We start from the raw sequence: 23,145 nt of genomic DNA on the forward strand, positions 1-23,145 counted from the left end.
CCCCGCTAAAGTTAGCGGAAAAATGTTTCCACTGAACTTAGCTGTCTGGTAGCAAATGCTATCACGGCTAATGTTGCGGGCAATCTACGGCGCCATAAACGCTTTTTTTTTTTCAGGCAAAAATCGAAAATAATGCGGTGTACGCTCAGCATCACTCTAAGTCACACTCCAGCTTTTCCTCTGCTATCCCCTTTCGCACCCTCGAAGCAGCCACCACTCGCGGCGCCATCCCCACAAAGCGCGCGAGAGCGCAGGCGCCTTGTTTAAGCAGTCATTATTGTGAATCATTGAGAAGAGTTCCCAGGCACTTTCCCTTCTCCCCCCAAGCCTCCGTCACGTCACTCAGTCCAACCCTGCGTTCGGTTGAGCGAAAACTCCGAGGCCCAGTTGGTTGCTGCCACTCTCCCGACCTTCTCTCGCTCTCTCGAGCGAAGAGAGGAGGACTGACTCGACCCGGAGTTCACGCGGTTCCAATTTCCTCCCTCGGTCTTTTCCTCGATGACGCTGAGAGAGAAAACGTCCCCCCCCCCTCCCCCGCTGATTAATTGAGCCAATTAAAAGGCGCCTCGACTGTCCCGGGACAACCCGCCGAGAGGCGCATGAAACTCCTCGTCCATTTTCGGAAAGAAGTCGGAAGGAGACCAGGGGATGGGATGGGGTGGAGGACGGGGTTGAGGAAGGGGGGGGGGGGGGGGGGGAAGGGGCGGACGAGAAAACGCAGAGAACGAAAGAGTGGGAGACAGAATGTGGCCGCTAATCCACTTAGACTGACGGCGGACGGGAGGGCGCCGCGGGGTCCTTCGGCCGCAGTGTGATTGCTCGCGCGGGGCCACTCTCAACACACCCTACCCCCTTCGTACACTCTTAGCACCTCTGGGCGCAGGTCGGGTTCTAATTAAATCTCTCACCTTCTGGCAACTCTTTCTTCCTTTCTTCTCCTCCCTCCCCCTTCTCCCTTCGGGGAGGGGGCAAAATGGAAGATGTCCAGCTGAGCAAAGGAATCGGGATGTCTGGACAGGAGAAAGGGGAAAGGGGGGGGGGGGGGGGAGGGCTTCCGGTATTTGCATCGCTGGTGGAATGACGAGTGAAATAAAAGGGCTGGAGCGCCGGCAACGTGTGTTGTATTTGCGAGTGCGAGGAAGAAAAAGGCCCCTCAGAAGTAGTGTAATTTCTTATAAATTAATTTCAACTTGAATAAACAAACTGCTTTCGTTGAAGACGTCCCACCCTTTGACAGTCATTGTAATTGTGTTGCGGGTACGATTAGATTGAAAGTTAATACCAATGGGTGTCGTGTGCCTCCGCCGTGGATGGGAAATTCAGGCAGTGTATAGTGCTACCTTGAGACTTTTAGGGTGCATCACACGGCAGTGATTATGGAAACACGCACCGGTACGATGCTCACACAGATCGAAGATAGCCAGGAGTGTGGATTAGATTACGATCCTTGAGCTCAATCCCCACTCCTGTCCGTTTCTTAGTAATCTCTGTAATCGTCTTGTCGTGATGTGGTTGTTCCATTTCATCTCTTTCTTTTTCACTTTAATGTTGTTTGACTTGATTCCTAGTTGCGCAGCAGTCTGTGAACGAGGGGACTTTATCAAGCAGCCTCGTGCCGCTTTTCCTTCTCCTTCTCGTTTTTTTTATGTAGTGAATATATACACTTGAAGCCCTGGATCAATACAATATAGGGCACAAAATACAAAACAAAGACACGCACGACGAATAGGACTCATCCGCCGTGCATGTCTTCGTTTAAACCCTGTTTTTTGGATGGTTTGTTTTCTGTCTATTTGATACCAGCTAGTCAACATTTCAACGCTTCGGAATGCACGAAACACAATGTCTAAAGATAATTATGTTGCTGCTTCAAAACTCTTAAGCCGCCTTCACACCACTCATAGAGCATGCAAACGACAGTTCTGCGGACGCTCTGTGAGGCGTGTTTCTTCCCCGTATGACTGTCCTATCACATTGGGCATAACAAACTGTCTAACTGTCAGCAGACAAGCTGGAAGCACGTATCTATACGACGCAAACATTGTTCGAAAATGCACGAGGCGGGCCCGAAGATAATTTTGCAATCCTGTCTGCCGGGAACACGGCGTCTTTTGTATAATTTATGAGCAGTATAACATCGGATTTGTCATGCAAAACTTGTTTCCAGACACATTAAAAACAGACGTCTGTATGAAGCCTTCAGAAATGTTTGAGGCTTTCCGCCAACACTTATCACGTCTGCAATAGACACCGTGTCCTCTGCAGGAGGAATGAGTAGTGGTACAGCACCCTGAGAGTCTCGATGCAACCACGCGCACCATCACGACACGGGAGCATCAACCGGAGGACCAACGCTTCTCCCTTCCACAGATCAGCGGCCTGGTGACCAACACGGGCCACGGCGTCATCTTCCGGGTGTCGGACACCCTGGCCCCGGGTCTGGCGGTGAACATCTCCGGCGGCCCGCTGTCCTACCAGTACCGGGTCCACGAACTGCACATCCACTACGGGCGTTCCGACGACCGCGGGTCCGAACACACCGTCGCCGGAAAGCCGTTCCCGGCAGAGGTACGTACGGGGGGCCCCAGTGTGCACCGCCGCACAGTTGGCGAAGACAGCTTCGTAAGGGTCGAAGGGAACGCCGAATCGGACGTGTAATGTCCCCGCGTATAAACGGCTGAACCTACCTTACGGCCATACGTACATGTTACTGAAGGAAGCAACAACTAAATACTGTTAATTGTTACTCGCTCAAAAAGTGACTAAGTACGTAATTTGTTACTAAGACTAAAAGAAACCTCTTTATTTCAACTCAAAAGTAACGAGTTCGTTTCTCGTTACACTGGATATGTTTGTTTGTTTTCTGAAGCAGTATACGCTTCCCAATATTTTGTGTCGTGAATAATGCCTACAGATTTTTAGCGCATTCATTGGCTTTTTTATATTCTTATTGGCGTTTTTCTTTTCTCTCTGAAAGTCACACCCGCCAGCTGGGGGAAAACCAAATAGGGTAGCTCGTGTTCGTTACATTTCTCTCCAGATGCAACTTAACATTTTTATTCGTTATTACACCGAAAATACTTAAAACACATTACTTTTACTTCCTTTCGAAAAGTAACTAAGCCGTTATAATTCGTTAAATTAGAAAACCTGCATAGCCGTAACGCGTTACATGTAACGCGCTACGTACAAATTTGTCTACAGCCTTGTACTTAGAATGTTTACTAATCTTTATCCGATCAGGCATGGAACTACCTGATATTTATTTTCAAATCCCCCACTTCAATATTATTCGCTTTTCACAATCACAGCGCGGTTTGAGGATATGAAAGAAGGCATGTTTCACTATCTCGACAAAACGCTCTAAGCTAGGCCACCGAGAAAAGCAGAATATGCTTTGTTATATTTCCGATTTAAGAACCACATGTTCTTAAACGGGCTGTTTTGTGGACATTAGACGTGGCTCGGGAGTATAAACAAAAATGTTAATTAGACCTGTTTGACGTAACTAAGAGGTCGTTAAAAAAAAACAAAAAAAAAAACGACGTCATCCTTAAGATGAGTGCGTCTCCCGCATATCTTCATGTATGATACTTTGCAGTGAAGAAGTGAAGTTTCGTTTTATATTTGGGAAAGTTCTTCTCCGGCAAGATTCGCAGTTCGCTGGGTGCCGTTTTAGGAGTCTTGACGGGCCGTGCAACCAAAGCATGAATCGTAGCCTTCTGTTCCTGTTCAATGGTCACAATATTTCGACTCAAAAGTGATCATTCTGGTTTTCTTACAGTGTTGTGTTCCCGTCACGCACATTATCACTCCTTGGCCCATTATTATGGCTGTTCCGCTCTTCGCGTTAGAGAACAATATCTGTGAACGAGCCCCCTTAGATTAAGCGCTAGGCAGGGATGTTTCATTGTTTTGTATTAGAAAATAATCATCTCCGAGGTAACCATGTTTCTAAAAGTCATATCATGTAAAACCGGAGAAGTATGAGGAGACGAATGAAGTATTAAAAATGACGACCACGGCAATACCAAGGAGACGTCAAATTTTGATAGCCATCCGTTTGCCCGTACCCATTAAGCATAACTGGACAAAACAGAATACGCATCGTGTAAGGCGTGCCGTATTGCCAACTAATGTTAGACATGAAATTCACACTGGTGATAGGGACAAAAAAAAAAAAGCGGAAGACAGATATTCAAAAATACTAGAATTGCCAGAAAACAGGGAACTAAAAGAAAACACCGCCGTTTTCCTAGTTTGTTTTCATTGAGGTTTTTAAAATTCCAAGAAATCTGTCTTACCATCTTACACACCTTTCGAGTCTTACTGAAGTGTCACAATCTAAAGTGATATGTAAGTGTTGTTCGAGACAGCACGCTTTTTGCGCCAGGCGCGCTTGCAAGATGGAACAATGTAGCTTACGCAGGATGTAAACAAAACGACAACAGATACCGACTTTCTGGTTTTTCGCGCTGGTGTTACGCGGCTTCCGGCGTTTTTGATCCACAGGCGTACCCAATGGAATAATGCCTCGCTTAAGCGAGCGTGCTTAAAAGCCAAATCTACATTTAATACAAGCGTGGAGATATAAAAATGAAAAGTTATATATGCCGCGAAATAACCCCCATTTGCAAGGGAACGTCGCGGCGCAACGTTAGTGAACGTTCAATCAGTATTGACCAATAAGCCCAAAAACAACTTTTAAAAGGAACTACGGAGCAACATTTCACTTTTCAATCATCCCGGCGTGAGCATGCTGTATGTAAAAAAGTTTAGATATGTTTTGAGCTTTGAAAGACGTGTTAGCTTTTACGGTGACAGATCTTGTACGAGATATTGCGGCTTTCCGACCAGTACTTTTAAACCAGAGTCTGAAACCGTTAAATTTATCCGTCTTGTTGCGGTTACGGTTAAAGGTTTTCCTCCAAACCGGTTTTGTTTTGGTCTTTTAAGGTTCTGATATTTACCCTTTCGGTATAGTTAGCCGCTCCTAAAAACAATTTTTTTTGTTCAATTTCTTTTTTATCCAGCTAATAATTAACAAAATTTGATTGCGAATAATTTTTGTTAATGTTTGGCAACAGTTCTTCAATAAACGATTTGAAGTAATCTCTGATATTCTGCAACGGGTAGGCGAGGCGAAAGTAATCAGAAGCATACAATTTCGTGTGTGTGTCTGTGGATATGTGGACAGCATGATGCTTGTCAACCGTTCAAAGAATCGACATGTCTGTACGCTGTAGGTGGGAAAGTTAGACAAAGCAGAACGGCTAGCCTGGGATCTTCAAGTGCCTCACGCTGTAGTGATGCATGATCGCACGCGGGCACGATGTTCGTCCAGATCCAAACTATCGAGAATGAGAAGCATTTCGAAACTTCTTTATTACTTATAGGTTAGTCAGAAGATTTATTGGTTCAAGGCTCTTGTTCACATTATTTATTTGCTTTACATAATTCATTCAACTAGTTTTCACGCTAGTAACGATATGGTAACACTGCTTATTCATCATTAAAAAAGTATACTTCAGTTCAACTTTTGAATGCTGATTTTTTCTCTAACCGACCAACTCAGCCAAGCTGTTTCTTTTAGCGCCATTACCATAACATTCCTGAACGCTCGTCTTTCCACCAGGGTCACGATTAAAGTACCCTATTTGGGAGCACACAACGCGTGTCTTATGCCTAAAATAAATATTTTGAACTTTTAACGTCGTGATGATTTTAATAAATAAAGTTTACAATAGAGTTCATTTGCACGATATAATACCACGAAACATTAATTGCATTTTAAAAAATGGGAACCAACTGTTGAAACTCAGATAATTGAAATAAAATATTGTCAACTGGCTGACCGGCCGACCATATTCGCGTCAATCGGTGAAACATCGTCGACGAGGCTTTGCCCGCTGAAGCGTCCTTCACTCGAGTGAGTGCCTCCCCACCAAAAGATTCGAAATTTCCACATGATCGCGTATCTTTTCTCAATAGAATACTTTGGGAATGAAAAGGTCGCACACCATGTAAAAATTGAACAACCAAGAGCCACTAAGCTTTCACTCGCCAGCCGCATACATGACAGAAAAGAACTCTGCCGTCATCCAACGTTACGGCTAGCCGTCTTGTTAGCTCTCCGTTGTTGACGCTAGAACTGCATCGACGGCATTTACTGGTTCCCAATAGTCACTTGTCGGGAGCAGTTTTTCTTGTCTTGTTGAAATCGTCGCGGCCACAGAGACTACTGGCCATAGCAGAGCTGTCACTGTGAGCCTTAGCTCCGCAAACGTCTACATCTATGGTTCTATGAAAGTCAATACGAGCATCGAAGCGAAATAGGTGGCGGCGCTATACGCGAGTTTTTCATTCCGTGGTGCGCCGTCACGTGATTTTTGGGGCTCTTTTATTGCCCCACCAACCCTGTGGGATCCAGCGTTTGCGAGGTTAAGCTGAAATGGAGCATAGCAAAGGAAGCATGCCGCTGTCCCGCCGTCCCATCCGTCCCATTCGCCCCGTCGTCTGCCACACGCACCCACCGCCACCTCCGTGACCACGCTTTCGTTTTCGCTCTCTCACTCCTTTCCTCGGCTGCTTTCCCGAAGAAAGTAAGCAAAGTGGAGAGGATGTGCGGGTTTTGACAAATGCCGATGGCATTTCAAGATCATCGTATATGTTCCGCTGTATTATTGTTGGAAAAGAGAATGTTCAACCGATTTAATATATCGGTTACCGGTCAAGACATTACGGATATGGTTAGAGTGACGGTTGTGGTTACAGTTAAAAGCGAATTAAAATATCAGTTTCATTCCGATTACGGTTACTGAAAAGATTTCAATCCTAAACGGTTTTCGGTTCGTGTTACTGTTAAGGCCGGCTCTCACTTGCTGCGAAGCGCTGAAGAAGCGCGGCTCACCTGTCGTGGGCTACTTATCGCCTGCCACGAGTAACAGTTTTGACGGTGCGATACGAAGCTGGTGAACGCTCCCGTCAGCACGCGCTTAGCACGAGGTCAGCGCTATGCTTGTAACGCTCCGCTGCATGTGTGAACAAACCGATCCGGTTTCTGTCCCTGTTTACAACAGAGCAGGGGCACGGGCAACGCAAACGCGCCCCCGAAGGAGAACCTCCGTTAAGCTGGCTTCCCCTTTGTTAGCGTCTTCTAGCGGCGGTGCACCCTTTACAGGGGAAGGCACGAGCTGCCGCTCGTTTTGTTCTTACGTCGGCCCAGTTTTGACGCCGAAGCTGATTTTGAAAATTTACGTGTTTATTCATTCTATAATTTACCATATTTTCCGGGCTATAGGCAGAACCGTGGTGTATTCCGCGAAGTTCTGCAAAAAAAAAAAGAGTCTTCCTTAGATAGTTTGCGCCCGATGCATAGTTCGCACGTAACATTCTCATACTCTGCGCACCTTGAAAAAATGACTGGCCTATTACACACATAAAGGCTCGATCACACATAAATCAAGATTCGTATAAGAAGTCACCTACAAAATCTATGACGTCTAATCATAGGAAACGATCTTAGGAAACGAATACGTTTGTAGTTTGAACCTGTAGAAAGTGCGCACCGCGTAATAGTTTTATCTTCAGACACGTGTGATCACAGACAAAAGTCGGAAAATACTGTATGTACTACAGGTGTCGTACGCCTATTCAGAATGGGTCAGTAACAACGGACGAAATAACTTTCTTGATACACAGTTGCTTCTTGTGATTTCTAATCGCGAAGCTAATCAAATCTTTTGTAGCGAGATCGCGCCCAAGATTGGGCAACACAATTAAATCCCGATGCAACTTTCCATTAAAACTGCGCTTTATGGCTACGGTAGAGTTAAGACGACCGGATATACAGGTAAACATGCGACCAACTTACAAACAAAAATTTGATTTTTTTTTTTTTTTTTTTTTGGCGGGAGCTACATTGGCAGAGGCCAAGCAGTTTCGCGTGGCTCGCATAATGAGCCTTGCTCCATGCTGCGCATGCGCGAGGAGCAGTGACGTCACACGGCACACAGCTGGTGCGCCCGAGCCGCCGCCGCTGCGCGCGCCTCGCCGGTCTGCGCTTTCCAGAGGAGTGACGTCATAGCCGCGGCAGACGCACCGGCGCCGCCGCGTGCCCAGCTGTGCGCCTCCGTTGCGCAGTAGCCAAGTCTGACGCTGCACCGGAACCGCTGGACAGCGCCTCTCATTTTGTGCGCATAAGCTCACGCTACGTATATCCTGGCATAGCCGAGCTAAGCAACCGCAATTTTTTGTTTAACTGGTTCGAATTTATTGCGCTAATAGACCACATCGACTTCTTTTTTATCATGAGGCGTTGCAGGAGAATGTAAAAAGTGTACTCTTTTTATCAAGCGAGATATTATGCGGGGCGTGTATCCGTGTTTGCTGAGCGATTATTTTTTTTCCTTAATAAAGAAAAACAAAAAAGTTGTAGTTGTCTTGAACTGCCCTCTGAACCGTGTGTCGCGCCAAATTATAACATGAGAGTTCAGACGTTTTATGGTTACCTCACTTATGGTACACACTGAAAAAAGAAAACTGAAAGCAATGACCGTTAGGATTCTAACTAAAATATAAAATTCAGGTATTGAAAGACATCCTAAAAGGGGTTCAAAGGAAACCTTTGTGAGAGTCCTTTGAAGTGCCCCTCGCATTACAAACTCTACACCGGCATCATTTTTCCCTCTATTTTTACCACTGAATTCACGAAAAAACACCCATCACGATTGCTGTTACGACAAAAAAAATAAAACACATAAAAATGAACGGTGCAGGTATATCCATCTCGAATTACACACTCAGGATCTTTGGAAACTCCGCCATCTGGGAACGCCTTGATCTAAACGACGCTGCATTTTACTTTACCTACAAGTTTACAATGACACCGTCAAATAAAGCAGCTCGTGGTCTTCCTGTGCCATACACGTTTCCTTCTTTTTTATTTCCTAATTTATTGCGCGATTACTTTCATTCCGGTCTTGGTGTAGAAAACCTGTCGAATTTCCCGAGAAATGCCAAAGCCTAGCCTAAAGCGAGCGGCACAGAAGCATCAAACGATGAAACGACGCCAAGTGCCAAGGGAGGGGAGGGGGTTTGCGCCAGATTGACAGAACACTGGAGAACAGAACGAGGCCAAGGGGCAAATAAGAAAGTTCAGCACGGGTAAGAGAAAAAGCAACAAAAAAATATCCGTTCCCAGTCGTCACTCCCGGGGTGAAATTCAAATTGGACGAGAGCAGAAGGGGTCGCGCGCGCTCGCAACGCCGCACACAGGCACGACGCGTATTCCCCTCGCGTTGCCACGTGCCTCCCGACAGCAGACCCGAGTCAGAGCGACAATGGCTTCATTGAGATGCAGTGCGGATCCCGGGAAACGCTCCCATCAATATTACATTCGTAGAACGCTCACCATCGACCCCTGACTTTGTGCTCGACTTCTTTTCGCTTTTCTTCTTTCGACACGGAGTTTTAACGCGTTTCTTGTTGTCGGCTTCTATTTCTATATGTATATAGTTTCGTCCAGGTCATCACCGCGGAGGTGACTCCTCCCACTTCGCGTGGAGTTAGCGTCACGGGACTCTAGAGAGGACGCAAAGGCGTGCTGGAAAGACCACTTCCCTTTTCGATCAAAGAGGAGCGGCGGTGTCCGACTCTTTCATTAATATTGAGGACTGCGTGTTTTCGTGTCTGTCCCGGTAGTCGCATCGCCATAGACGTAACCCAAAACATCTTTTCTGCGTTTGTCTGTTTTCTTTACGTTAAATGTTTGATGGGTATTCTACTTCGTTGTGTGCGTTGAATACTGCATTGTACCAGTTATTCTACCGCACTGGCTAAATTTTTAATCTAGGGCGGATACAACTGTTTTCATTCGTCAAAGACAAACAAACCTAACTTCGTATATGCTCTTGCGTTTAATTCTTGTTTGCTTATTTACAGTGGGAGCTGTAATGGGCTCTACCCAACACTGTAAATGACATCCGTTGTTGATGTTGTAAAGTAGTAGTTGTCGTTTTACTGGTTTTCGCTGTTGATGTTGTAGTAGTAGTGCTGTCAATACCAAAAGCTCATGCCGGAAGATGCGCTTTAACGCGCTCTGGTACAAAAAGAGGAAAAAAAAAACATTCGGAACGAAAAGGTCAGAAGTCTATTTTCTTCCAAACGCTTTTTGTTCACGCAACTCACGGCGCGTGAACGCCACGAAAATGCACAACGACGTCGCCGCAGCTATGGAAGTGTAACTGAACTGTGAATTAGTGCAGGCCTGTTCCACTTTTTGTTTAAGGTTGCACGAATTCTTTATTTAGGTTTCGAAAATGCCACCCTAAAATCGTTCTTACAAATGAGCAATTGGCGAGATATGTTCGAAAACATACCGTAAATTTATACGGTTCAGTTGCGTCTTGCGTCAACCACGATTCCATCGAACCAAGGGTTCTACTTGGCTCAATAAACTTGCGATTTCATCTGTTAAAACGTGCTCCTCTCTTGTGCCGAGCGCGCAGGTTCCAGACTTTCTACTTGCCCACACCATACGCTGATAACTTCGGAACACAGACGTATTGATAAAACAATGACGGTGCCAATTCGGAGACTACTAGACTCTTCGAAATTCACGCTTAAATCAGCACGTAACAATTGACGAGTGCATAGGCTTATTTTAGTATTGAAGCGAGTAAGCAACGGAATATTTGCGGTGACTGAATTTCAAGGGGCGCGCCGGCAGGCACTCAAACACTGCGACGTTTTTAATATCAGTACTCGATGCTCGCTTTAAGAACGTTATTTATTTTTATATAATTGTCAGCCGCCAATACTGTACAATCGAAAGAAGAAAAAAAAAAAAACGGTGGCCGATACGCAGTTGCTCTCGTTTTTACTACCAGTGGATTAAACTCTTCTATATGCCGGCTGTCGCTACTTTTGGGTCCTATCTGACTGTTACTTCGTCATCTTTTATGTTGTATCTCACGCCCAACCACGCAGGACACGAATAAAAAGACTGTGCGGCGCCGTACCCCTAGAAAGAGCGGTGGTTTAGGGTTTGCTTAAAGCAACCTACTTTTAAATTGGTAGCTAAAACTCTGGCTGAATATATTAACCTTGAGCAGCAGTCCTTCCAACTATTCGGTCCTTTTAACAAACTCAAATACATCTTTTTTTCTTCCAACTCCGAATGAAAAGAAGCGTGCACGCTCATTTAAAAATAAAGTGTAACAGAGTGCATACCGATAAGATCAAACTCTGCCTTAAAGAAAACGCAAAATGCAGAGCTACAAAAAAAAAAAAAAAGAAACTGTTGGAGCTAGAGGGGAGCCGAATAACTCGCGAAGGAGCGCGATTTGAGGGACCACTGTTCAAAAAAGGGTTTTGAAAACCGTAGCGGGCATCGAGGGCCCGCTTCCTTCGCCCCCTTTCGTGTTTTCCGACGTTTCTGAGCACTCAATATCTTTACCGTCGCAACAAGTGTCGCGTCCGTCCGCCTACGAAAAGAAACGCCATCATTTCCTTCTCGAGCACTGTCGTGCGCTCAACAGACGACGTTATGTTCCCTCGTTCCGAAAATCAAAACAAAAGAGCGCATTTTTCTGTGTGTGTCGTCCCCGTTTTTGTCCCTCGGTCTTGGATTTTCAGAAGGATCAAAGTTCACCAGCTCGCTTGCATGTTCTATATTGTTCCTATCGAAAACGTATCCGCCCTCCCCCCTCCTCTACTCACACACACACAGACACAAAAAAAAAAACAGAAAGAAAGAAACAGATAAGCACAACCGCAGGTTCCGGGAAGAAGGAACACTGCTTGAAATGCCCGCTTAGAATAAACCCTCGGCCGCTTCAAACGTTGCCCGAATCTCGAGGAGAGTAAACGAAGAGCGAAAACAAAACTCGATCTTAGAAGGGAATTGAGACGTCTCGGTGGCGTCCGAATGGCTACCTATCGCCGCGTGCCGGCAATGGGCCCGTCAGGCGGCACAACCTCAGCGGCGCGTCGGACGGGACGCCCAGCGTCACGCACCCGGCACAAGATGGGCTTCCTTCACGCCATTCCCATACACAATGAGAGAGAGAGAGAGAGCTTGCGTTCCTTCTCAACACCGGCATAACCAAAACGAGCCTGCCTGCCGTACGCAAACATTTGATAGGAGCCAATGCGCTCGTTGTGGAGCCCGATGGCCTCTGTTCACGCCAACAAAGATCACGCAACTGCGGCTCTCAATGTCCTCGCCCAATTTCGACCTCGTCGACGGAACGCTTTTAGGGAGGTAGCTCTAATACTGGAGGCAAAAGGAGACGCTTGCTGGCGACGCGGAGAGGCAACAATGACAACTGCTGCGGCGACGATGGGTCACCCCTCCCCCCTCAAGCGGTGGGCCTACTCCGGCGTCACGCTATTGTTTGGAGTGTCCCAGCGGCGTGCTGGCCGCTGCACCGTTGTTGACGATGCACAACCACGCACTCGGACGGCGAGTGGGCGCAGGGACAGTGGCGTTCACGATGACGCGTCTCTGTACCTGTGGCAGCGACACGGTTCTTGTTTTGTCGTAGAGCAGAGCTAGAGACTTAGGATAGAAAAAGTTTAATATTTGTTTAAAGGGGCCCTGCAATGCTTTTTTACTGGTTTTTAATTTGCACCAAACCTGAGGATACTGAACGTAGTAACTTAATGAAGGTTTTCTTTTCTCGAATTTCGCTTTATTTTTAAAGTTATAGGCAAATTAAAATTTAAAAAAAACAAGCAAAAATAACCTCCTCCATGACTTCCTTGGTCGCTTGAGTGGCTGTGAACTAGAGGAGGGGTAGTGAGCTCAGCGAGCGCTCACTGCTGCCGCACTCCGTGTCGACGGCTCGAGAGGGCGCCACTAAAGCATGTTCTGGCTAGGCTGTATGAAGCGGGCGGCAAGGGCGGCTCGCATTGCATTAGCTGCGCGATTAAACACTAATTCGGCATGACACTTCATTGGCCACAAACGACAGTGAACACGGAGTAAAGATCAGTTCAGAACGGGAGCCACTTCCCGCTGCCATACCGCCAAACGGCCAAACCGCTTGGTGGCGTGTATGTCGAAGGGTCATTTCTTGTTTCCGTACTTTAAAAACTGCATTTGTTTCTTTTCTGATCTAAAATACGGAACAAAAACTACTTTTATATATTATTGAAACGGTTCGGGCGTCACTTATATTTTGTATTTCGACTAAAAAGAAGCTTTTAGCGCCTCTGACCAGTAGTAAGCCCAGGACCAAAGACGTCACATATCGCGCGCTTTCGGTACTGCGGGTCGCCCCCGTCGGTGAAGGAGGTTTCCGCGTCGTCTGGTAAAAATATGACGCACTGATATTTAGTTAATCTCTCCGTGCCCGCTGGCTTGCCCGAACCCCAAGAAATATGGAAACCGCAAGAAAGGTGAATGCTTAATATGATTGCAGGGCCCCTTTAAGCAGACGTAGCGCCCTTCACGTGGCGTTTCACTTGTTCCGAAATAATGTGACCCCAAGTGTATTCAGTATAGATGGCGTTTCTTATCGTCTACACTTTGAACGGGTCCGTGGCGTAGTCACAAAAAAAGCAGACGCATCCTGCAACTTTCTCCACGATGGCTTCTCCGAGCCCACGTCCCTCCATTCATCTACGTCCATCCTAGGTAAAGCGTTTCCATAGAATGACAAACAAAGTCCAAACCAAGGAATCTAAGGACCGTGGTGATGCTGCCCGTGACGTTCGCGTCCGAGAAGCCTACTGTTGCATCTCTTTACCTCCCCCAGGCCCATGCGACGAGTCTCTTTCGGTTGCAGGTCATAAATCTTGACGGCGACTCGCTCTCTCTCTCCTGAGAAGTTATGCACAAGTTTAGTTTGTTTTGCGCGTTTGATGAGATAGTCTGGGTACCCGTTTTCTCTTTTTTTTTCTCTCGAGTTCGCATTTTGGAGGTGCCCAAATGCGGTATGCGGATCATCCACTCCGGCCACGTATACACGGGAGGAAAAAGCACTCGTTGAAAGCACGGGTGCCGCTGCCGAAGCGCCGCCTGTCGGCGTCGCCTTTTATAACGGCAGCAATGCAACCGCAGCTGTCCAAGAGCGCGCAGTCATTAGACACAAACGGCGGAAAACGCGCGCGCGAAAGCTAGGACCAAAACTGTGGCCGACGAGATTGTATGATGGTAGTGTGCGCATTAACTTCGGAATGCCACTTGGCCACGAGCGAATTAGTGAGATGTATAAATAGGACAATTACAGTGGGATATAAACAATAGGAGAAGAGAAAAAAAATAAACGAAACAGTACGTCAAGGGAAACAAAGCAAATCTGCGATGCATTCGGGAAAAAAATGAATCCCCTGGGAGTATTCACGAATGCCTCGGTTGGAATTTCACCGTTTCAGCGGCAAAGCAACGACATCCGCGAATTAATTTTTGTGCCATGATATAGCCTTTACTGTGCCAATTTGTGGTAGCAGGCATTCGCGGGTAATCGCGCGCTCTTTTAAGCGCGGAGATTTAACGTTAATGGAAATACCTTCTGATGCGTCTCGCTGTTGGAGTAATAACAAAAGTGTTCCGTAAGCGGTCTTGTTTTCGCGCTTTATGGTTACATGGTGTCTGCTTCCTGTGGTCGATTTATTTTTACAATCACATTCATGGGGCTGCGACTGAAGAAACGAGTGGTGCCTTACATGGCACCTCGCAAGACTAACTAAAAACAATAAAAAAAAACACGTATAGTTTTAGTTAGGTCTTTTCTTTAAATTTAAGAACCCAATTATCAAATAACAATTGCTTTGTATGTATGTTTAAACATCCGGAAGCTAGTCTGCCTCAATGAGCATCTTGAGTCTCAGCTCTTGATAGGAAATCTAGCCAGTGGAGTGCAACCGCTAGCCTGGGATCTTTAACGTGCACCACGCAGTAGTGATACAGGACCGCACGCCAGTACGATGCTCATCCAGATCGAAACGGGCAGGGGTGAGGATTGAACCCTTCCAATGATTGAGCTTCTCAACGCGCTTTTTTCGATTTTACTTGAGAGTTCACGTTTGGCCAGGCCTTGTGCCCTCCCTCTGTTGTGCATCTATAGTTAGTCACTGACAGAGTGAGAAAGGCAGGGCGTGTCTTTTGGATTGCCCACCTCCAGCACGCGCCCATTGTCTTCCGCCGTGCTTCGGCCGCGAGTGAACGCTGAAGACCTACGAGACTCCCAAGCGTTCTGGAAGGTGGAAAACTCACCCTGGAGGAGGGACAATTGGAAGAATTCGCACCCGTTGTCAGTAACTATTTTACGTACGAATGGGACTTTTTTCAATTGATCTATTCATGTTTTATCAGTTACGGTGTTTACTTACATGCATACATGGTGTCGCAAACTAGTTGCACCCAAATTCAGAAACAAAAAAACGAAGCAATATGCGGGACTGCCGCTAACTGTGTGTTGTTAACAAGTGTCTTGCAAAAGTGCGCAACTGTGTTTTAGCACGCTTAGTTATTTTATTTATTAAGACTAATTAGCCAAATTTTTTTATTATTCCTTTAAGAACCGAGGTGTGAATCCAAAAGTTGTAGAGCGCACTGAGAAACAGCCAATATAATGTGTTTGCTACATGCTACGCTCTGCGTGCAAGTATTTTCCTTCATGTTTTTTTGTTGTTGTTTTTTTTGCCTAAAAGAATCCCGCGAATTATAAAAAAAGACCACGTGACAATGTACCCGCTCGTCGTTCTTGCAGCGCTCTCAGATCTGCTCTAAAAAAACTATGTCCACCTTATCACTGGTGCCATGTCCCAGACGGGGCTTCGTATTGGTGCAGGCCCCGAAAGTAAGCGCGAGTCGTACCTGCATCCGCAAAGCCTTGTCTCAGACAACGCGCCAGTGTCAAGTTTGACTTCGTTCCTGCAAGGCACGTTTGAGTGTACAGAAAGCGCGACTAACGGGACGAGCTTAGAGTAACTATATAGGTTCTGCTTGCAGAGTAAAGCGTGTTTCACATGCAGCGACTTTTGCCCTATACTTCGTCTCACCTTACCATGGACTAACTGCGAAGGCTGTGTAAGCGCGAGAGGCTAGCCTTGACTGCCTTGACTGGAGCACTCGCTTCACGAGTGCTCATGCAGTCGCCGAGGCTTCATCCAAAGCAACGCTTGCGCTTTTAGCATGCGCGGCTAACAATAGTCCATGCTAAGGTGAGACAAAGTATAGAGCGGCGCAATTTCTGCCGTCGCTGCGCTCGTGCCGCTCAACCGCTGGTGCTGGCCAGAGCGCTGCGACAGCAGAAATCGCACCGGTCTAGGGCCAAAACAGCTGCATGTGAAACACGCTTAAGAGTATCGCGCTCTTTTTTATTTCGCCGCCAACTCCGTATTGGCGGAGAAGCGGTCACGTGCGCGGAGCTGGATTCAACCTTCAGGCGGGAAAGCGACCTTGCAGGCACCGATTTTCGGGCGGAGCATGTTTCTCGCTTTGCGCTTGCGAAATATACATCCTACACTAAAATCGAACAAACTGGAAGGTACCTTGACCATCGAACATTATGTTTAGCCACTGGGTACGGTATAGTCGCCTTGTTTTTAGAACGCGAGCGATGTTTTGAACCGTTTATCTGAAGTCTGGGAAGTAGACGACAAGGAGCACGATCACGTTACTTGCGTCTACAGCGCTCGCGTACAGATACGCGACCGGCACATCAGGGCACCTCGGACCATACAACAAGGCGCAGCTACATCTTGCGAAGGGTTGGCGCTTTTGTCGGCCGCTACGTTTTACCGAGGACATTGAGAGAAACAGGAAACATATGGCGGGACGACGGCGCACGCGCGCCATGTGGTGTTCATCGTGTTTCTCCACGTGTTCTATAATCACTATACCAATCATAAACAGAAAAAAAAAACCCAGTGAGTTGCGCCTTCGACGGTACTTGATCGGTGTGATTAGAGAATCTTACAATAGGGGGCCTCAAAGCTTGGGATAGGAGCCCCTGAGCATTAAGGGCTCACCACTGCGCGTTTGCCGAACCCAAACTCCGTTTTGGATTCTGGGTTGGAGCTCGCCCTTAACTCAAAATTGGAGAAATATCACGGAGCCCCTATTTGCTTCGGAGGGATCGCGTAGGTAAACATGGCGGCGTCCTTTCCGCTCGCTTCGGAGCAAATTCGTCGTGGTTGCTGCCGTATTAGGCACCTTTATTGCCAGGGAATGGTGCAGCCGGCACTCGCTTCGCTTTATCTCGCTCAAATCACAAAGAGTGAGCGGCGAGCGCTCGCCCTATTTTAAAGATTATGTTCTGATTCTGGCCGTTCCTAAGCCTATAGAGACGCAGTAACCGCTTACATGGTAACGTCTCCCTATTCCGAGACTAAGAGTAGATTTCCTAGGCTCGATCGGCCAAGCATTCGTGGCACGTTACCTGTAGCTTAAAAACAAGTCTTGGAAGGCCTCCAAGTCACTCCAGCTCAGTTCTAAATAAAGCAGAAGCTCCAATAGTTTGCTCGCCAGCGTTCGTCTCAGTTGCGGCAGAAGTCGAAGGCCTAAATCTTCGGTGACAGACGGTCAACGCGGCAACTAAACACCAAAAACAACCCGAGAACGAGCGGCAAATTATTGCTCCACGGATTGGATTGTTTGGGTTGAAATCAGTCAACAATATTTATACTAATTTTAGATTGTATTTTGTTTTACCAGGGTTGATTTGAATTGACATTAACTGTTATTTACAAAAAAAAAAGTACTTATTAAGCGCGTATGTTTTACGTTGTTTAATTTTTGTTTTGTTTTATATTACACGTGTGAGCTACATTGGAGCTGCAAGGGGCAAACACAAGCAGGCCACGCTGCGTTGCGAAGACCCAATTCTACGCCGAGAGCCAGTCGTCTGCTTCTAGAGCAAGAGTTGCGGTGACTTCAAAAAGACGCTGATCTCTGATTGGTTCTGATTGAGGGATAGTGCGTAGACCTCAAAGCAATGTGTCTTGAGGTCTACCCACTATCCTTCATCGTTGCGTTTGGGACTTCCGATTTCTTAAGGGCACCCAAACGTTTGCGCCTCTTATTCCAAAGCTCTCTCTTAGCTCGTAGCGTCGGCTGCGTTAGGATTTAAACTAAAACGAAGTATAGAGTTTATTCAAATCGGGCAAGTATCGAGACCTGCAGACTCATTTCCAGTTTACACGAACTTAGCGGTCAGTGCCTCCCCCCGGTTGCCTGCCAGCACTTTTGATCCCTCCTTCGTTCCCCCACTGACAGATGTCGGCCGAAAAATTTCTTCGCAAGTAACTCGAAAACTGATTGCATTGTTCCCGCCACTCAAACTCGCTGACAACTGGGCATAACGGGGCGATAAAGAGGCGACGAGTTGTCGATGGGAAAAAACGGCGCTGTCTGTCCTCAAGAAAAATAGAAGAAAGAAATAAGTTCACACATTCGTGTTGCAAAGTGCGTTCTTTTTCTTTTTCTTTTTCTTTTTTTTTTTATGGGCTGCGATTTGGGCCGTTTCTCGCGTTCCCAAGAAAAGAAAACCTACCCGTCATCGATCTCTTGCCAGTCCGTCTCTTCTCGAAGAAGCGTCGACGATCCGCGCTGAGCGCCTCTTTTTGTTCTTTGCGGAGACGGTGTGTCACGATCGGCCTTTTAGTCGTCTCATTCTCGACCGAGATCGCACGTGTGCTTTTGTTGGAGAGCTTGAGGGATGGAAAAAGATCTGCACGTGCGCGATAAATGTTAGATCGATACTTGCTTCGTCTTTCTCTTGCAGCTATACTTCTGGTCCTCAGTCCAAATTAGTTTCTTGCACGGCGCGTAAGTATGCTTAGATGCGAGCGCGCGATACTTACCACGCGATACTATAACAATGTACTACTTTATTTTTCACATATTTTTTCAAGTCCTTTCTGTCGAGGTATCATTGAAGTATTTAGCGCGATAGTGTTAAGGAGGAGCTTGTGTCGCAGAAAAGCCGGCGTCGGCGTCGGTGCCGCCGTGACCGAAAAATCCTGATTGGTTGGTAGGGTCATGACGTCATAGCCACATGACCTTGCGCGGGAATTGCAAGCAACCCACAATGCTCACGTGAAACGTGACGTCTCGCGTGGAATAAAAGTGATTAAATCATGTCACGTAATGCGAAATTAAGGTTACCGCATGTTTCAAAGGATTTCACTTTATAAAATAATTAATTTGCCTTAAAGTCAAAATTTGAAAAATTTTAGGCGAGCCAGACACGCTATTGACTTGGCCGCGCAAAGCACGCTTGCACGACTTGGGAACGAGCGTGAGTTTGCATGTTTAGCTAACGCGTTTCACTCTTAAAGGCGAAGCTTAAGCGTCCTCCAAGGTTTTATTTGTACGGCAGCAACACTTTTTTTGGTCTCGATTGTTGCGAAATGAGAGTGTCGCTAACGCTAATTATGCGCTTTTAAAAATTGTTTCAAGACATTTACTTTAAAAGAGCGCCTAAGTTAGTTCCTCGAGTCTAATGCATTCCCGACAAAAATATGGTTATACTAAGTAACGCCCACAAACCACACTTCGGTGCTTTTTTTTTTTTTTTCTGTGGCAAAAAGGTATTTCGACCTGAAGCGCATTAATAAAAGAATAAATATTATTAGTAATATTCTTTGTATTTGTATGCACCAGTAATTTCCGAAACGCAACCTCGATTTTGTGTTATTAAATTCGAAAAAAAAAAAAACACCGCGTAGAAGTTGTTTTGAAAAAAAAAATAAAAAAATTCAAACGCGATATACGATAACAATATTTTTCTTTTCATTCTCATTTTAAGTCAACTCAAAACGCAGTCCCTACTGAGCTGTCCGCGACGGTTGCTTCTATTTGTTACGAGTTACACTTCTTATAATATTCCTAACAAGCTTGTTGGTATAACTATATAGCTTGGATAGAGAAATAAAAAACAGTAAGAGGGCACATTCTTTCAAAAGAATGGGCCCGTCTCGTTCTTTTACTGCATTAATTGTTCTGCCTAATGCACACTCTTTATCTCGCTCTTTAATTTATTATCGGTACCGGGAACGTTTTTGAGGCACTTGAGTCACTCACTTAATGTTCCCCGCAGGATAAAGAATTCCCCCCTACCCCCCCCCCCCCCCCCCCCCCCCCCCCCGTCTTCGGGGGCCGCGTCCTGTATTTTTCTTTTAGACACGAGCTTCGATATAGGACAATCTTTTATTTATTTATTTATTTTTACTTACGCCTGGAACAGTTTTTTTTTTAAACACCACATTTGTGAGAAAAAAAAACAATCCCCGAAAAACATCTTCCGTTTCTACATTGGATCCCGATATGAAACTGTAGAACCGTGTACCCCCTAAGCGAGAAAACATTGATCAATAGCGCGTGTCAGTCATCGCGAAGGCGTGACCCCCGGAGATATGACGCAACAGGAAAGACAACCGAAGGGAGGGTGTGACACCTCGTAGCGCCCTGTCGCCACGAGACGACATCCCGCAGCGACAGGTCCGAGCAGATAGCGCCGACGGCGACGGCGCCCAGTCACGTGGGGCCGTCGGCGACAGCGCCGTGCCATCCCGCTTGGACGCGCAGCCGAGCGCGAGAAGGGACGGACTTCGATTATCGGAGATCGTTTCCTCTGCTGCGATGAGGCGACGCGGGGAGCACGGCGTCGACGCTGAGCGGGACCACGACACCCGCTCATTGCGCGGGACCACGCTCACCGCGCTTTGCGTCTAGTCATAGCCTCCTCCATACTCACAAAGCCTGGCAGTTCGAGGACGGAGCCATAGAGTGCCCGGTCGCAGATTTGGAGCGCGAGGATCTGGTAGCACAGAGCATTTCTGGTATTCAGCGCACAGCTTTTGCAGCGGCGAGGTCCCGAAACATGGTTTTCAAACCCGACGAGAAAAGAAGCGTTAGCGCGAGGAACGCGAGGAGCATGAGTGGACATTCCATCGCTCGGGAGAAGTGTGTTTTGGCGTTTCGCCGCAGCGGGGCGCCCGTCACGTGGCTCTCCTCTCATCTGTTGCCTGCCGCTCTACTTTTTCACTTTCGGCGGCCGCGTCTCGTGGCGATCTGCCAGGCTTTGTTAGTACAGAGGAGCAGAGCCGTATATGTAGAGAGTTTGGCCATTCGTTGGGAAGTATAGGAGACAAATGAGGAGGCGCCATTGGCTGAAACTGGGCTGGGCGTGTTCCAGGGCGTCTTCAGAAATTCGAATGTGACCAACCAGAAGCCGGAAATAATACTCTGGCGGTGGTCGCGAGAAACACACCTGATAACTGCATTAGAGTAACTCTCGATGACTGAAAATATGGTACACGTGACTTTCAATCACGCTCATCCAAAATGATAGTGGAAGTGTGCGACTAGCGGAACGATCGACATAATCCGTACGCCAAGCGCCGAGGGCCGGGAATCCGCCGTCCGAGAGGTCACACTCTGTCCGAGCAAAACAGAGTTGAGCGGCGCATTCGTTTCTTACATCTCTCTGCATGATCATGATCAAAACAACACGCGCACCCTATTTTCAATTACGAAGAGTCACTACACTTCACTCTTACGCGCTTATTAAAAACATTTACGAACATAGACCTTTGATCAGAACTGTTTCTCGCTACCACCACTAGGGGATTCTTTTCGGCTTCTGGTTGGTCAAGAGAGCATGCCAAGCCCTCTTTCCGAGTCTGTTGCACGCCCCGGCTCTGCCCGCACCTCCCATTGACCAAACTCTCTACATATACGGCTCTGCAGAGGAGGCTATGTGTCTAGTAGACTTTGACAAGAGGGTAACAATCTTCCTTGCGAAGTAACGGTTGTTCTTTGAAAAAAAAACCTCGGCGTTGAAACAAATTGATTTGAGAGTAGCAGAATATGCGCTCTAAATCACGAAAATAACACTTCTTGTTTATATCTGTGGGATTTTACACTAAAACACTCTGGGTCTGCCCTATTATATTGACAAACTATCATCGCACTGCCCAGCGTCTCTATCATGAAAAACACTCTAGGTCCGCCGTTACTAATTCACCACCGAAAAATCTCTCTTTTTTTTTTATACAATATTTCACCAAAATATTACCCTTCGTCATAAACTAAATACTCCACCTTTCTGCATCTCTGCTCGCATTGATCATAGCCATAAGGTTGGTATTTCAAATTTTAGAGCTTCGTTCTTTCAATATTCTTTTATTCCTCAAATATCGATAGACATGAACCAACTAACCGCCTTGATAGGTAACATCACTGCTATTGTTTTGTGTAAACATGCTATTACTAATATGCGCACTTTATAGTTAATATTCTATAGCTCTCCCCCTCTTCAATGTACTCGCATAGAGAGTATTTGAAATAAATTAATTAATATAATGGTAGTTTTAAACTTACAGGGTTCAAAGAGCGTCCTTAACTTCCGTGAGAACTTTTACGAGAATCTTAGACAATTTTTCGAGAAACAAAAATGCGTAATCGGCTCCTAAGGGCCGACAACTAAACACTTCTGGGATAAGCCCGTCTGAACTGATCAACTTCCGGTGCCTTCGCGAGAAAGTACTACCGTGAAGTGGTCCCGCTGCATCCAGACCTCTCGCATTAACACCTGAGTGCTTCAATTCAGGAAAGTGCGGCAGCATCGGAGCCTATCCAAGTGGAGGGGGATAGGTGGCCGAGTGGCCTAGCGCACACCACCTCGGAGCACATGGAGCGAAAGCTCGCGCTGCAGAAACCAAGGCATCCTAAAATTCAATCCCCGCCCCTGCCCGTTTCGATCTGGATGAGCATCGTACCGGCGTGCGGTCGTGCATCACTACTGCGTGGTGCATGTTAGAGACCCCAGGCTAGCGGTTGTACCACACTGGCTAAATTGCTTATTTACAACGAGTGACTCGTCGCAACTTTTAAATGGCGGACCAACTACACGCTGTATAAATATCCGCACAACCCTAATTATTATTATATCCAAGTGGAGGAATACTTGTAACCTACAAGGCCACTGTCGCTTCTCCGAAAGTTAGCAAATACAGAAGTTATAAAGTCACCTACTTCTAAAGAAACTTAAGAGCCAGGCATATCATTATCGCTCGGCAACCAATCAGATTGCGATGTTAGCTGAAAAGAATGCCAAAGGACCAATCACGAAGCCACGCCCATTGTTTCCGAAACTGTCTCTGACTCTAGTTAAATAATTATCATAA

The 23,145-nt window shown here is 46.5% G+C and overlaps 1 protein-coding gene across 1 annotated transcript in view; it reads left to right on the forward strand.

The window, feature by feature from the left end:
• Positions 1-23,145, forward strand: part of LOC8039840 (carbonic anhydrase-related protein 10) — a 314,647-nt gene that overhangs the window by 253,538 nt on the left and 37,964 nt on the right. The window contains exon 4 of the mRNA XM_042289702.1: positions 2,371-2,568. Coding sequence (XP_042145636.1) covers positions 2,371-2,568 — 198 coding nt within the window. The remainder of the gene's footprint in view (positions 1-2,370; positions 2,569-23,145) is intronic.

The sequence above is a fragment of the Ixodes scapularis genome, unplaced genomic scaffold, assembly GCF_016920785.2.
Source record: "Ixodes scapularis isolate PalLabHiFi unplaced genomic scaffold, ASM1692078v2 PGA_scaffold13__105_contigs__length_92229423, whole genome shotgun sequence".
In the NCBI taxonomy this organism is placed as follows: Eukaryota; Metazoa; Arthropoda; class Arachnida; order Ixodida; family Ixodidae; genus Ixodes; species Ixodes scapularis.